The 16814-nt window shown below is 42.6% G+C and overlaps 1 protein-coding gene across 3 annotated transcripts in view; it reads right to left on the reverse strand.

The window, feature by feature from the left end:
- ZSWIM5 (zinc finger SWIM-type containing 5) overlaps positions 1–16814 on the reverse strand; it is a 176199-nt gene that overhangs the window by 23156 nt on the left and 136229 nt on the right. Inside the window, exons 5-7 of one of the 3 annotated variants that reach the window (XM_032160637.2) lie at positions 11392–11571; positions 3920–4096; positions 1075–1221 (exon numbers count right to left, since the gene is read on the reverse strand). In XM_032160637.2, coding sequence (XP_032016528.1) covers positions 1075–1221; positions 3920–4096; positions 11392–11571 — 504 coding nt within the window. The remainder of the gene's footprint in view (positions 1–1074; positions 1222–3919; positions 4097–11391; positions 11572–16814) is intronic. The other 2 variants (XM_032160638.2, XM_032160639.2) reach the window with 2 other exon arrangements.

The raw sequence follows: 16814 nt of genomic DNA on the forward strand, positions 1-16814 counted from the left end.
GAGATACCTGAGTCTTCTGAATAGCTGGGACTACAGGCACATGCCACCATGCCCTGCTAATTTTATTTTATTTAAAAATTTATTTTTGAGACAGAGTCTTACTCTGTCACCCAGGCCGGAGTGCAGTGGCGTGATCTTGGCTCCTTGCAACCTCTGCCTCCTGGGTTCAAACGATTCTTGTGCCTCAGCCTCCAGAGTAGCTGAGACTACCGGCATGTGCCACCATGCCTGACAATTTTTGTATTTTTGGTAGAACTGGGGTTTTACTATGTTGGCCAGGCTGGTCTTGAACTCCTGGCCTCAAATGATCCACCCACCTCAGCCTATCAAAGTCCTGGGATTACAGGCGTGAGCCACTGTGCCTGGCATATTTAATTTAATTAATGAATTATTTATTCTGAGACAGAGCTCTGCTCTTGTTGCCCAGGCTGGAGCGCAATGGTGTGATCTTGGCTCACTGCAACCTCCGCCTCCCGGGTTCAAGCGATTCTTCTGTGTCAGCCTCCCAAGTAGCTGGGATTACAGGCACGTGCCACCATGCCCGGTAATTTTTTGTATTTTTAGTAGAGATGGGATTTCTCCATGTTGGTCAGGCTGGTCTCGAACTCCCAACCTCAGGTGATCGCCTGCCTCGGCCTCCCAAAGCACTGGGATTACAGGCTTAAGCCACCATGCCCGGGCTTTATTTTATTTTTGTAAAGATGGGGTCTCACCATGTTGCCCAGGCTGGTCTCAAACTCCTGGCCTCAAGCAATCCTCCTACCTGGGCCTCCCAAAGTGCTGGGATTATAGGTGTGAGTCACCATGCCTGTCCACAGCTTTACAGTTTAAAAATGGTCTTCTCATACCAGATCTTAATGAGCCTTCTAACTGCCTTATGAGGGAGGCAAACAGGTATTATTCCCAAATTAACAGATGAGAAAACTGAGATTCATAAAGATAAAGTGAGGCATTCCACACAGCAAGGAGAATGACCCGGAATTCCCTAGCTCTTCCGGGCCTTGTATCCCCTGAGGATCCTCATCAGCTTTGGGCCTAAGGGGGTTAGGGTTAGATGGCTCCTAATTACTATACCTTTCTTCTGATGCTTGTAGATTTCCAGTTGCCGCTGCTGCTGCAACCTCAGAGTATTAATAATGGCCACTGTGAGTCTGAGGGCCTCTTTTGGATAACCATGGGAACGTAGGGCATCAACCCGAGCACAGGCTGTAGGCACATGCTCTACCAAGTAAGAAGAAGATATTTTGGTCTAGTTAAAATTTCAAATCAGGAAAATTTATACCTGACAAAGAGGGTTTGTATTCAGTCCGGTTCCTCAAATTCAACCTGACACCTACTGTATACTAGGAACTGTGTCTTTATCTTTAAAGATATAAAAAGTTGAATAAATCACAGGTGATATCTTGAAAGAGCTACCTTGCAGCCTCAGCGTGGTCTATGGTGTAGAAAGGGACACACAAGTAGGATAATAAAATGTAGTTCCTCTTTGCAAACTATGGGAAACCAATGGAGGTAGCAAGTAACTGCCTAATGGGAAAAGTCTCATTCATTTAATTAATCCTACATTTCCTGAAAACCTATTATATGCCAGGGAGTATGCTGGGCAAAGAAAGTACAAAGATGAATAAGAAATGGTCACTGCCCTCAAAGAGCTCACAAATGATACATAAATGTAATTATGAAGCAGCTAAAAAGAAGTAACACGATGGAAATATATATAGAGAAAATAATGTTTGAGCTATGCTTTGAAGGACAAGTAAGATTTCAAACAGGTAGACAAACAGGGAACGACATTCCTGACAAAGGAAACATAAGCAAGGGCATATTGTAAAAGCATAAAAATTATTCAATATATTAATAGCATCCATCTTCAGAGTATGGCAAATAGTTCCATATAGTTAAAATTACGTTATGTGGCCTAAGATAGCCTGGAAATGGTAGAGTTTGGAATGTGAACAGCTTTGAATGCCATTCTATGGAGTCTGAATTTACCTTAGGGATAATGGAAGACTACCAAACCAAAGACTTACAAATAGGTGAGTAATTATAACAAGCTTTATGGTTTATTTCGTGCTTTCTTAAGGATAAAATTAAAAATTATAGAATTGCAGAAAATTTGAAAATACATATAAATAAATATAAAATAAAAATCAGAAATAATCACTCTTTCCAGTGTCATGTATATTTGCTCACACTTTTCTAGTAATTTTTTTTTTTTTTTTTAGATGGAGTCTCACTCTGTCACCCAGACTGGAGTACAGTGGCGTGATCTCGGCTCACTGCAACCTCCGCCTCCCAGGTTCAAGCAATTCTCCTGCCTCAGCCTCCTGAGTAGCTGGGATTACAGATGTATGCCACCACACCCGGATAATTTCTGTATTTTTAGTAGAGACGGGGTTTCACCATGCTGGCCAGGCTGGTCTCAAACTCCTGACCTCAGGTGATCCACCCACCTCAGCCTCTCAAAGTGCTGGGATTACAGGCGTGAGCCACCGTGCCCAGCCTAGTAAGTTTTTACTAAAAATGGGATGGTATACTTACTGTTTTGTAACTGGCCTTTCCACTTAATAACACATTGTAAATATTTTTCCATGTTATCAAATATACATCTATAACATTAAAAATGATTACATATAATTCTGGTGAATACAGGTATATCTATTGAGCTAATCAATCCCCTATTGTTGGACATTTATATGGTTCCCAATTTTTCTCATCTGTACCTTATTTTTATCCATGCTGTAATGAGCCCCTTAGCTATATGCATATCCTTAGTTAACTATGGCTCAGGATAAATTCCTACATGTAGAATTCCCGGATCACATGGTATGAACATATTTTAAAGGCTTTTGATAAGAAGAAATACCCTTCAGAAAGACTGTAAGTATTTACACTCCTATAAGTAGTAAATGAGAGTACCTAGCTCCATGTAACCTCTCCTACACCAGAAACTAATTATCTTAATTAAAAACACCTGACCATTTGAAAATCAAAAAATGCTAACTCAGTGTTGTTTTAATTTGCATCTTTGTTAATGAGGTGTATATTCTTTCACATGCTTATTAGATTTACGTTTTAGAAGTGTTGGATCACAGGAGAAGAAAGATGATCAGAGGAAACTTCAGGTGGTGACTCAGTGTGTCTGGCTATTGCTTTTAAGAGAGAGACAGGCATATCTAGATTCAGCAAAATCTTGAGCAAGACAAAGATACGGTGTGAGAGATGGAGGTAGGGAATTGGGAGAAGACAATGAAAATGTATGTCATTGCTGTAAGGCTCGGAAAATGAATATTTTAAAAAAGAATGTCTCTTTTGAAATGGGTATCCTGTGATAAAGTCAGGGACAGGTTGATTGAGGGAAAGCCAGGAAACTATTTCAGAGGAGGGTTTAAACTCACAATGCAACAGCTCTATCCTGTTATCATGAAGGAAGGTAGGAAGGTGGGGAGGAGAAAAGGAAGACTGCTTGGTGACAAATGCAGATTGTGTCTACTTACTAGCATAAGAGATTTAAAAAAATTCAAATTAGTGCTTTTTTAGCAAAACATGTAATTTCAGAGTAGACTATAATGTTGCTTAATAACTATTGAGTAGACTATTGTTGCTCAATAACTCAGACAAGCTGTGAACTGAGGCCTAATTGCTTTGTAAATGCTCTTTCAGATGCATTAACTCCTTTCACCCCCTCAAAGCTTAGAGGACAGGATGCAAATTCTTATTTGAGGTTGCTGTATCACAACTGAGTATACGTGCAAATGGCTTAGGCTTCACATAAATATCCCTAATAAAAGCCTCAAAAGATCTGTGTGAAAACTGTCCAAATTGTGGTCTGAGTTGCAGGTACGTATGAAGATGGCTCATTTGGGCCTGGCATGAAGTGAGGGTGGCTCTAAAGTTCTTCGAGGAGGGCTAGACTTACCAAGCCACAGTGGCTGGCCTTGGGAATTAAAGAGTAGTCTTTCACTTTCCCGCTGGCAGGCAGGAGCTGTATAAACATCACTGCTGATTATTCGCTGTAGGTGGCTATCCTGCCAATGTAATTCACGGCCCTCAATGGCTCTAGTGAATACTGTTCGTCTTGGTCTGGATAAGGAGTCTGGAGAAAGAAGAACATGCAGCAGTACAGTGACAGGCAATTTGAAGTTTTAAGCCCTGGGTCTTCTTCAGGGTGGGAGGTTGGCTGAATAATAGTATTTTAAAAGAATAACTCTGGCAGCAGTATTGAGAACAGGTTATAAGGAAGGGCAATGAGAGCAGCCACTTGCAATCTCTCTGAGTATCTGTCGTGTTGCCTCCTTTTTGGATAAGCTTTCAGTGTGTGTGTGCTCTTTATAGGAATAACCTTCCCACAGAGATCTATGGCTTACTTCCTCCTTCTACAGAAGACTAATTTCTCCTGAGATCCAGAAGCTACATGAAATAGAAGAGGAGTAGTGGTGCTTAGCCACTCAATCATGAAGATATAAACTGCTTCTATCAAGGTCAAAGGTAGAGAAAAGAAGCTAGGTAATATCCCTGGCCAATCTGTAACTTGTTTCATACCAAGTTTCCCTTATCAGACCAAGGACTTTCATGAAATTCATATTAAGAGTTGAAACAGAGCTGAAGCTATGGTGGCTCCTGCCTGTAATCCCAGAACTTTGGGTGGCTGAAGTGGGAGGATCACTTGAGGCCAGGGGTTCAAGACCAGCCTGGGCAACATAGCAAGACACTGTCTCTACAAAAAATAAAAAATTAAAAATTAGCCAGGCATGGTGGCACATGCCTGTAGTCCTAGCTACTTGGGATGCTAAGGCAGGAGGACCACTTGAACTCAGGAGGTAAAGGCTGCAGTGAGCCAAGATTACACCACTGCACTCTAGCCTGGGTAACAGAGCAAAATCCCATCTCAAAAAAAAAAAAAAAAAAAAGAGAGAAATTGCTGAAGCCCTGTATATTCAGGTACCTTTATTACACAGATATCTGCAGGCTTACAGTCTTGTTCCCCAATAAGAAAAAACTGATGAGGCCAGGTGTGATGACTCGCACCTGTTATCCCAGCACTTTGGGAGGCTGAGGCTGGCAGATTGTTTGAGTCCAGGAGTTTGAGACCAGTCTGGAGAATGTGGTGAAACCCCCTCCCTACAAAAAATATAAAAATTGGGCCAGGCGTGGTGGCTCACACCTGTAATCCCAGCGCTTTGGGACGCTGAGGCGCGAGGATCATGAGGTCAGGAGATCGAGACCATCCTGACCAACATGGTGAAACCCCGTCTCTACTAAAAATACAAAAAATTAGCTGGGCGTGGTGGCGGGCGCCTGTAGTCCCAGCTATTCAGAGGGGCTGAGTCAAGAGGATGACTTGAGCCCAGGAGGTGGAGGCCACAGTGAGCCGAGATCATGCCACTGGTCTCCAGCCTGGGTAACAAAGCGAGATCGTGCCTCAGGAAAAAGAAAAAGAAAAAGAAAAAACTGATGCTAATAAAAGACAAACTTGTTTTCTCACTGGAGTCTTACCATGTCATCTCCCTTCAGGAAAAGGGCTGCAGGGAAACCAAAACTGCAGACAAAAATGTAGGCTCAACTCTTAAGGGTGGTATGTAGGAGGACCAAATGGAAGATATCTTGCCATAAACCACAGACTTAGGGAGGATCATGGAAATGATATTTAAGGTAATAAGAAACCATGAGGGAGTCATTTAACTGATGCTTTGCCAGATTAAAGGCAATTTATTTTGAGATCAAGAACTGAAATATTATACTGTATGGACATTTCCAGAGATGCCTAGATGAGGTGTGTACCTACTGATTCTGTGCAAAAAAATTGAGGGAATGTCAGAGAATTCATACTGAACATGAAAGAACCTAACATATTGAACCATTCAGGAAAAGTCCTTGGAAACTGGTCATTTCTTTAGAATTTAATATATCCCATTGGGTACAGGCTCAGATGGTTGAAGGATATTATCATTAGAGTAGCACTGACAGTATTTACTGAAATTGCTTCTCCTTCATGTTGTCCCTCACTGAAAGCACAATGACTCTTCTACTGGCTGGAATCTAAGCTCCTCTACTGCTGAACTGAGAATCCACCGCTCTGCTCAACCCACAGTGGGCACTGGGCTACCAATATATTTTTAAATTGATTAAATCAGCAAATAATTACTGCCTACTATACAGTAGGTACTGTTCTTGGTGCTTAGGACATACAAAGTTCCTGTCTTTATGGACCTTTACATTCAATTGGGCAGAGACAGTTAAGTAAATATATAGTGTATCAGATATGTCGTATAGTTAAGAGTGCTATGAAAAAGTCTAAAGCAGAGTTAGGGAGAAAAGCAAGCTGGTGTTAGGCAGAGGGTTACTGTTTTGTTCATATATAGAATGGTCTCCAGGCAAAACCAACAGCAAGTACTAAGTCCTAAGGCAGAAGTATATTTGGAGTGTTTGAGAACAGTGAGGAGGCCAGTATAGTTGGATGGAATGAGCAACCAGGAGAATCACAGGAGATGAGGTCAGAGACCTATTAGAGAACTAGATCATGGAAGGCCATGTAGGCCATGAGAAAAAGATGACTTTGGGTTTTGGAGAAAGATGAGAGGCCACTGAAGAGCTTTGAGCTGTGAAGGTATATGATGGGACTTACATTTTAAAAGGATAACTCTGGCAGCAGAATTGAGAATAGGTTATAAGGTGGAAGGGCAGAAGAAGGGGGAACAGTCAGGTGGGCACTACAATAATTTGTGAGAGATGATGGTAGTTGGCAGAGAAATAAAGAGTGGAGATGATGAGCAGTAGTTGGATTCTGGATATATTTCGAAGATAAAGGCAATTCATTGGATTTGCTAATGGATTACAGCTGGGGTGAGAGAGTAAAGAATTAAGAATGACTCCAAGGTTTTTAAGAGAGTTGCCATATATGGCGACAGGAATACTGCAAGAGGAGCAGGTTTGGGTGGGGCTTGAGGGGTAGGAATCTTACTGAGATGCCTGTTAATAGATAAATGGAGATATCAAAAAGGCAGTTGAATATACATATCTAGAGTTGAGAGGAAAGGTGTGGGCAAGATGTATGTGTGTGTGTGTGTGTATATATATATATATATATATGAGCTGTTAGTATGTAGATGATTACTAAAACAATGCAATCAACAAAGAAGTATAGAAAGAGAGGTGGTAGCCGGGCGCAGTGGCTCATTACTATAATCCCAGCACTTTGAGAGGCAGAGGTGGGTGGATCAGAAGGTCAAGAGTTTGAGACCAGCCAGGCTAACATAGTGAAACCCTGTCTCTACTGAAAATACAAAAATTAGTCAGGCATGGTGGCGGGCACCTGTAATCCCAGCTACTCAGGAGGCTGAGGCAGGAGAATCGCTTGAACCTGGGAGGCAGAGGTTGTGGTGAGCCAAGACCACACCAGTGCACTCCAGCCTGGGCAACGAACTCCGTCTCAAAAAAAAAAAAAAGAGAGGTGGTCTGATGACAGACCCCTGGGCACTATGGCATTTTAGGTTGGGAAGTGGGGAAGAGACAGTAAAGAGACTTAGAAGGAACGGTCAATGAAGTGAGAACCGAGAGAGAATGGTTTCTTGGAAGTCAAATGACAAAGTTTCAAGGAGAGTGTGACTAATGTGTCAAATACTGCTGATAGGTCAAGTAAGGTTATGACTGAGAACAACTACTAGATTTAGCAACAGTTAGCATTAGTAACCGGTACAAGAGCTGTTTCAGTAATGGTAGGGATTGAAAGCCTGACTTGGAGTGAATTCAAGGGAGACCAAGAACAGAAGAAATGGAGATGGCAAATCTGTACTATTCTTTTTAATGATTTTTCCTAACTCTACCACCCATTTCTACCACCCAGAGAGGCACGTGAGTCACAAGAGTGTTTTTTCTTTTGTTTTGGTATGGGAAATATAACAACATGCTTGTACACTCAGGAATAATTCATGGAGAGTGAAAAACTGGAGATGCAGGAGAGAGCGGAAATAATTTCTTGTTAATTCCTAGAGTGATGTCCTAGATAAAAGTGATGTAATAGGATCTTGAGAATAACTGGAGGGCTTGGATTTAGAAGCACAGACTGCAACAGGGGAAGAGGCAGAGTAGATGGGCAAAGAGTAATTCTCTGACCTTCTAGAACAGTATTTCTTTTGACCCATCACCACAGATGTGGTGGTGGAGTTTTGGAAATTCTCTTCTGATTGCTTCTTTATTTTTAGTAAACAGGAAGCAAGACTCAGTTGAAACTGAGGAAGGAGAGGAAGTACAGAAAATTTTAGGAAAAAAATGGTGTGAAATAGTAATTTATAAGAGTGAAAGATGGCACAGACTAGGGAAATGTACTAGATGTCTAGAAGGTACTGAGGACCCACTTGAAATGAGTGGTCATAAACTTAAAATAAGACCAGTTATTATAGTTGTTTCTTTCTTTCTTTTTTTTTTTTTGAGACAGGGTCTTATTTTGTTGCCCAGGCTGGAGTACAGTGGCATGACCATGGCTCATTGAAGCCTTGACCTCCTGGGCTCAAGCAATCCACCATACCTGGCTAATTTTTGTATTTTTTGTAGAGATAGGGTTTCACCATGTTGCCCAGGCTGGTCTCGAACTCCTGAGTTCAAGGGATCTGCCAGCCTTGGTCTCCCAAAGTACTGGGATTATAGGCAGGAACCACTGTGCCCGGCATGGTTGTTTCTCTCCAGCCATATTTAGCTGTGCAAGTAGACCAAGTAATTAGAGCTGGAATGAACTAAGTTTAGAGTTTTTCCACCAGTGTATCAAAGGGAAAGAGGGAGTTAAGTGTGTATGCAAAGGAGTGATTGTAATGAGTTACCAAGGAATCTAACGTGGATGAGGAGGAAAATAAGGCTATCAAAAGAGTGAAAACACATTTTGTCTTACACAGTAAGACAAAAATTCCTAGTGGGTCAAAGAATTACTGAAATAGGGATACTAAAGAAAAGAAGCTAGCAAGATTGATGGTGGTAACTGGTGATGCATGAAATTGAGATTATGAAGAGGGTGTAGTCTTTGGTAATGTCAAGGTTTAGGGTATGATTTTGGGGTTGAATGGCTAAGTTATGGTGGAAGATGAGACTACTGGAAAAGAGGAGATCAAATAATTGAGAGGCCAGGGTATTGGAAGGGTCATCTATGTGGCTACTGAAGTCATCAAGAATTATGATAGGAATCTGCATGGTGGCTCATGCCTATAATCCCAGCACTTTGGGAGGCCAAGGCAGGAGGATTGCTTCAGCTCAGGAGTTCAAGACTAGCCTGGGAAACATGACGAAACCCTGTCTCTACAAAAAATACACACACACACAAAATTTGGCTGTGAGTGGTGGCTCGCGCCTGTAGTCCCAACTACTCGGGAGGCTGGGATGGGAGGATCACTGAAGCCTGGGAGACGGAAGTTGCAGTGAGACGAGATCACACCACTTCACTCTAGTGTGGGTGACAGAGTGAGACCCAGTCTCAAAAAAAAAAAAAAAAAAGAAATTAAAAAAAGAATTATGATAGAAATAGTGATAGTGGTATTAGTAAGCCAATAGCTAAAAATCTTCAAGGAATGAGAGGGATTGACCCAGAGGTCTACAGATGACAACAACCAGGAGGGTGGCAGACAGTGTAGTTTGATGGCATAAACTTAAACCTGGGGGTATTTTAAGAAGGTAGGAAGGAGAATTATGTAGAAATGACTATGAAGAATAGGCAGGAATCAACTGCTTCTCCAGCCCCAAAGGTAAAGGGATATGAGAGAGGTATCAATCACAACCTGAGAAGGCTTTAGAAGAAGCAACATCTTCAAAGGAGAACTAACCACAACAAAGAACCAATATATTATGACAAGGAAGAAACTGCCAGACCAGGCTGGGTACGGTGGCTCATGCCTGTAATACTAGCACTTTGGGAGGCCAAGGCGGGCAGATCACTTGAGGAGTTTGACACCAGCCTGGACAATATGGTGAAACCCTGTATCTACTAAATATACAAAAATTAGCCAGGTGTGGTGGCCCACGCCTGTAGTCTCAACTACTCGGGAAGCTGAGGCAGGAGAATTGCTTGAACCTGGGAGGCGGAGGTTGCAGTGAGCCGAGATCACACTACTGCACTCCAGCCTGGGCAACAGAACAAGGCATGTGTTTGTATGCATTTGACCCTCTCTGTGCTATTCAAAGCCACTATCAAAGAGATGGCTTCCTGTGTTGTGGAAGCTAGATGAGTGCCAGGAAAGGGTAAAGAAGTGGCAAAATTGTAGCCTTTTCATCTTTCATTACCTTAGTTGTCTTAAATATACTGACAACTAATTATGGTACAGAAGAAGACCAAACAAAAACAATAATTTTCGTGATTTCCTCCTTGAGACTGAAAATACCAAGAGTTATTTGAAATAAAAGGAACTGCCAGGCACAGTGGCTCACGCCTGTAATCCCAGAATTTTGAGAGGCTGAGGTGGGCGGATCACCCGGGGTCAGGAGTTCAAGACCAGGCTGGCCAACATGGCAAAACCCCGTCTCTACTAAAAATACAAAAATTAGCCGAGCGTGGTGGCTCTCACACCTGCAATCCCAGCTACTCGGGAGGCTGAGGCATGAGAATTGCTTGAACCCTGGAGGCAGAGGTTGCAGTGAGCCAAGATCGCGCCACTGCACTCCAGCCTGGGGGATAGAGTGAGACCTTGTCTCCAAATAAAATAAAAGGAACCAATTGTAAAATCAGTGTCTGATAAAATCTTCTACCAATAAAGGCTCTCAATAGGCTAAAGAATAATCAATTGACAACATCAAATAGACTGAATTAGTTGAACTAAAACTGATAAAACTGATACGAATGCTGATGTCAAGTGATGTCTGCAGGCCAGTGGGCTCAAAGGGTGGAGGGTATGGTATCACTGTACTGGATGTGTCTTAAAATGGGGCAGGAATCCTACCAATAATATGGGAGGATGATCCCACCCAGCTATTTGCTGTATAAAAATTTGAGGAAAACAGAAGTAAGAAAAGCTATGGTCAGGACACTTTTTAAAACTGCTTTTTACAGGTCTTTTGTTCCCCCCCTAAGTTAGGTCTCAGCTAAAACCAACCCCAACTGAAGCCAAGATATTTAATACATTAGACATGAAGAACCAGAAGAGGAGACCGGGAGTCACGCAGAGGCTCTAGGACATTATGCTGGGCACTGTAAGGACACTCTAGACGTGGAAAAGGACAGCAACTCAATGTTAAAGATAAAAGCTTATCCTTACTTAAGGTTCGGCATTTCAAGATGAATAAAAACACAGGCTTTTCTTATTTAGAATGGCAATTCTGACAGCTAAAAGGCTATCCAGCTACCATTGTTCTAGGGTTTTTACCCTCCCACCTTTTGAAGTTTCAGGTACAAAGAGCCTAAAAGGACACTTGGCTCACCTGGGCTGTGAATGGCACTCTGGGGAAGTGCATTGGTGATGTTGGGCAGCTCATGTCCATAGTTTCCATCCTCCAGGGGACAGACATCCAGGTCGCTCCACTTCTGCAGCTGCTGCAGCCAGCAGGATTTCTCCTCCAGTTTGCAGTGTGGATTTAAAATTATGCACACCCATAAAGCTCCTGGAAAATAAAGCAACCCATATTCTTAACATCTCTCCTTTGATGTGTGTGTAAGCCTTAATGTTTCAGTTTCATTTTTAGATGGTAGAGAAAGTTTCCAAAGCATTAACTTTTCTTAATATAAAAAATTTGCTAAGATTTTCGGAACTGGCTTGTTTTTCCTTCCCAACACTTCCTTAAAGTAGAGTGACTATCTTATTTGAATCTGTGTGCCTGTGATATAAAGACAGATTTAGGCTTGAACTCCGAGCTCAAATCTGCAGTGTAATAAATATTTATTAAGAGCCTTCTCTGTTAAAGCTCTGTGCTGGTGAATAAAACAGACACTGTTCCTACCCTTGAGGAACTGTCTAGTGAGGGAGACAGATAAATAAACATAATTCCATTTGAATATGATAAGTATTAAGATAAAGATATGTTCAGGGTATGAAAGCAGCATAGAGGAAGGTCATTTAGTACAAGGACATGCTTGGAAGTGAGGAAGTCAGAAAAGGTTTTTTTTTTTGCTTAGCTGAACTTCCTGAGCTTCATCAAATCATTCAATTGTAAAACTGAGATCATAAAAATACCTACTGTGTAGGGATATTGTGGAAATTTAATGAGATAACGTTTGTAAAGGGTCTAGCATATTACCTAGCCCACAGTAGAATCTTAGTATTTGCTTATCCAAGAAAAATAATTTATGTGGACTTGGATTTTCAAACTGCTGATAACTTGTGATGCCTTAAAACCATTACTTTCCTGGGATTTTTTTTTTTTTTTTTTGAGACAAAGTCTCGCTCTTGTCCCCCAAGCTGGAGTGCGATGGGGCGATCTTGGCTCACTGTTGCAACCTTCACCTCCTGAGTTCAAGCGATTCTCCTGCCTTGGCGCCCCACCCTCACACCCCCTACCCCGAGTAGCTGGGATTACAGGTGCCCGCCACCACGCCTGGCTAATTTTTGTATTTTTAGTAGAGACGGGGTTTCACCATGTCAGCTAGGTTTGTCTAGAACTCCTGACCTCAGGTGATCCACCCGCCTTGGCCTCCTAAAATTGCTGGGATTACAGGCATGAGCCACCGCGCCTGGCTGCAGTGTGTCTTAATATAAACATCCTTTAGGATGTAGTTACATCCATGGATAGAAGTACATTTGGACACTATTTCAAAGCCTCTCAAAGCCAAATAGGAATGTTTTAAAAAGCCATCTTAGCCTCAATTTCAGATATCAATTGAAGATGAAAATTAATTTCTGGCTGGGTGCTGTGGCTCACACTTATAATCCCAGCACTTTGGCAGGCCGAGGAGGGCAGATCACTTGAGCTCAGGAGTTTGAGACCAGCCTGGGCAACATGGTGAAACCCTGTCTCTCCCAAAAATACAAAAAATTAGCTGGGCATGGTGGTGTGCACCCAGCTGGTCCCAGCTACTCAGGAGGCTGAGGTGGGAGGATTGTTTGAGCCCAGGAGGTGGAAGTTATAGTGAGCTGAGATCACACCATGCACTCCAGCATGGGTGATGGGGAAAAAAAAAAAAAAAAAAGAAAGAAACCCTCATTTCTATTGTTTAAATTCAATTTTTTAAATGTACCATGAAAAAGAAACTATATTATGTGTTGGGTGCAGTGGCTCACTCCTCTAATCCTAGCACTGTGGGAGGCTGAGGCAGGCGGATCACCTGAGGTTGGGAGTTCAAGACCAGCCTGACCACCAGGGAGAAACCCCGTCTCTACTAAAAATACAAAAAATTAGCCAGGTATGTTGGTGCATGCCTGTAATCCCAGCTACTTGGGAGGCTGTGGTAGGAGAATTGCTTGAATCTGGGAGGCGGAGGTTGCAGTGAGCTGGGATCCCGCCATTGCACTCAAGCCTGAGCAACAAGAGCGAAACTCCATCTCAAACAAAAAAAAAAAAAAAGAAGAAAAAAGGAACTAACTACTTACAACAGTGACTTTTTAGGGGATTATAGTAACATTTATTTTACAGTTTAAGAAGGGCTTTTCATCTATAGTGTAGAAACAGATTTTCATATTTAATCTTCACAGGTAAAAAAGAGGACCAAAAAAGAAGCTACTAAATCTGGCAACTTCAGAAGAACTCTGGTGACCTTAGGAATGGCAAAATCAACAGGACAATAGGAAGGGAAAACAGATTGGGTGAGATGAGAGGCTTAGGAGGTAAAGAAACAGGGTGCTAATTCTAGTCCTGGAGGAGTTCCAATTTCCTAGGCATTTTGATATTAAGAAGGGGATCCTGGCCAGGTGCGGTGTCTCATTCCTGTAATCCCAGCACTTTGGGAGGCGGAAGCGGGTGGATTGCTTGAGGTCAGGAGTTCGAGACTAGCTTGGCCAACATGGTGAAACCCCATCTCTACTAAAAATACAAAAAATTAGCCAGACATCGTAGTGTGTGCCTATAATCCCAGTTACTCAGGAGGCCAAGGCAAGAGAATCTCTTGAGTCCAGGAGGCAAAGGTTGCAGTGAGCCAAGATTAAGCTACTGCACTCCAGCCTGGGTGACAGAGCGAGACTTTGTTTCAAAAAAAAAAAGGATCCCTAGAAAGTGAGCACAAGTACTTTCACCTATAAGTTAAAAATGAGTCTTCTGTCTTATTAATTACATCCTTATAAATTTGTTTCAATAAAATTACAACCCTGAGAAAGAGACAAAGCAAAAAATCCTACTAGTTGCCTGTATAAAACAGCACTCACAGGACTGTTATCAGTATCCAGAAGCATATTTTCCTACAACTTAAAAAAAAGTGTTGGCTGGGTACAGTGTCTCATGCTTGTAATACCAGTGCTTGGGGAGGCTGAGGTGGGAGGATCACAAGGCCAGGAGTTTGAGATCAGCCTGGGCAACATAGTGAGACCCTATCTCTACAAAAAATTAGAATTTTTTGTAGTAGCCTGTGCCTGTAATCCTAGCTACTTGGGAGGCTGAGGTGGAAGTATTTCTTGAGCCCAGGAGTTTGAGTTGCAGTGAGTTATGATCACACCACTGTATTCCAGCCTAGGGGACAGTGAAATCCTGTCTCAAAGTAAATCAATAAAAAGAAATTTGGCCTGGGCATGGTGGCTCATGTCTATGGTCCCAGCACTTTGGGAGGCCAAGGCAGGTGGATCACTTGAGGTCAGGAATTTGAGACCAGCCTGGCCAACATGGTGAAACTCTGTCTCTACAAAAGTAGAAAAATTAGCCGGGCATGGTGGTATGCGCCTGTAGTCTCAGCTACTTGGGAGGCTGAGGCAGAAGAATTGAGTGAACTCAGGAGGCAGAGGTTGCAGTGAGCTGAGATCACACCACTGCACTCCAGACTGGCCAACAGAGTGAGACTCTTTCTCAAAAACAACAACAAAAAATTTAAAAAGTATCAAAAACTCTAAGCAAAGGTAGCTACTATGGAAATTAAAATTTTACATAATTATTAAATATTAAATATAATAATAAAATAATAGCTATCATTGATTTATTTTCATCAGCTAGGGATTAAGGTGTTAAGCACTTTATCTCATTCAGTCCTCTAACTCTGAGGGTCAACAGGTCTTGGTTTGGATGTAAAAGAAAATAGGGAATCAAGGACAACCCTTAAATTTTCTTCTTGAGCAATGAGGGAGTCTCGCTCTGTCACCCAGGCTGGAGTGCGGTGGCATGATCTCAGCTCACTGCAATGTCTGCCTCCCAGGTTCAAGCAATTCTTCTGCCTCAGCCTCCTAAGTAACTGGGATTACAGGCACCTGCCACCATGCCCGGTTAATTTTTTGTATTTTTTTTGAGATGGAGTCTCACTCTGTTGCCCAGGCTGGAGTGCAGTGGTGTGGTCTTGGCTCACTGCAAGCTCCGCCTCCCGGGTTCACACCATTCTCCTGCCTCAGCCTCCCGAGTAGCTGGGACTACAGGCACCCACCACCACGCCTGGCTAATTTTTTGTATTTTTAGTAGAGATGGGGTTTTACCGTGTCAGCCAGGATGGTCTCAATCTCCTGACCTCGTGATATGCCCGCCTCGGCCTCCCAAAGTGCTGGGATAACAGGCGTGAGCCACTGCGCCCGGCCAATTTTTTGTATTTTTAGTAGAGACAGGGTTTCACCATGTTGGCCAGGCTTGTCTTTAACTCCTGACCTCAGGTGATCTGCCTGCCTTGGCCTCCCAAAGTGCTAGGATTACAGGCGTGAGACACCGCGCCTGGCCATTGAGCAACAAGATAATACATCTCGATGGTATATATTGAGATGGTGACAACAAGGGGAAAATAAGGCTTTGGCAGGAAAATTAAGAGTTCTGTGATGTCTGTATTAAGTTTGAGATGTTTCTTAGAAGTGATGGGCAGCTGGACACAGCCTGGAGCTCAGGGGAAAGATCAGGGCTAGAGACATACATTTGTGATTTACCTGTATCTGGATAGTATTTAAAGCCATGGGACTGAATATATAATCATTTAGGCAGAGAATGTAAACAGGAAAGTGGATGCTGGGGGGTACTCAATATTTACAAGGGTTGAGGAAAGGCAGAGAAGTCTGCAAAGGAGACTGAGTGAAATTCACCAGGAACACAGTGGGGAAACCCAGTGGGTATGCAGTTATGGAAACCAAGAGAAGAGTGTTTCAAAAAGAGTATGGGCATGTGGCTCATGCCTGTAATCCCAGCACTTTGGGAGATGGAGGTGGTAGAATTGCTCGAGGCTAGGAGTTCAAGACCAGCCTGGGCAACATAGTTAGACCCTCTCGCTACAAAAGGAAGGAAAAATAAAAGAGTATGGTCAAGTTTACTGAAAACCCCTAAGAGTTTTGAAGTAAGATGAGAACAGAGAAGTGACTGTTGTATTTAGCAATATGGAAATTACTTGTGATTTCGACAACAGCTACTTCAGGAGACTGGCAGCAATGGGCAATGGAAACCCAATTGGAGTGGGCTCAAGAAAGAACGGAGGGGAGCAAATGGAAAGAGTGACCATAGATAATTTTTTAAAGAAGTGTTATTTCAAAGGGGAGAAGGGAAATGGGTTAATACGTGGTGAGGACAGTTGGAATATCAAAGGAGTATTTTTTAAAATTTGAGATTAAAGATATTAGAGCAGGCGAGGCACGGTGACTCATGCCTGTAATCTCAACGCTTTGGGAGACCGAGGTGGGTGGATCCCCTGAGGTCAGTAGTTCGAGACCAGCCTGGCCGACATGGTGAAACCCCATCTCTACTAAAAATACAAAAATTAGCTGGGCCATGGTGGTGCACACCTGTAGTCCCAGCTACTTGGGGGCCTGAGG

The sequence above is a fragment of the Hylobates moloch genome, unplaced genomic scaffold (assembly GCF_009828535.3).
Source record: "Hylobates moloch isolate HMO894 unplaced genomic scaffold, HMol_V3 SCAFFOLD_8, whole genome shotgun sequence".
Classification (NCBI taxonomy): Eukaryota; Metazoa; Chordata; class Mammalia; order Primates; family Hylobatidae; genus Hylobates; species Hylobates moloch.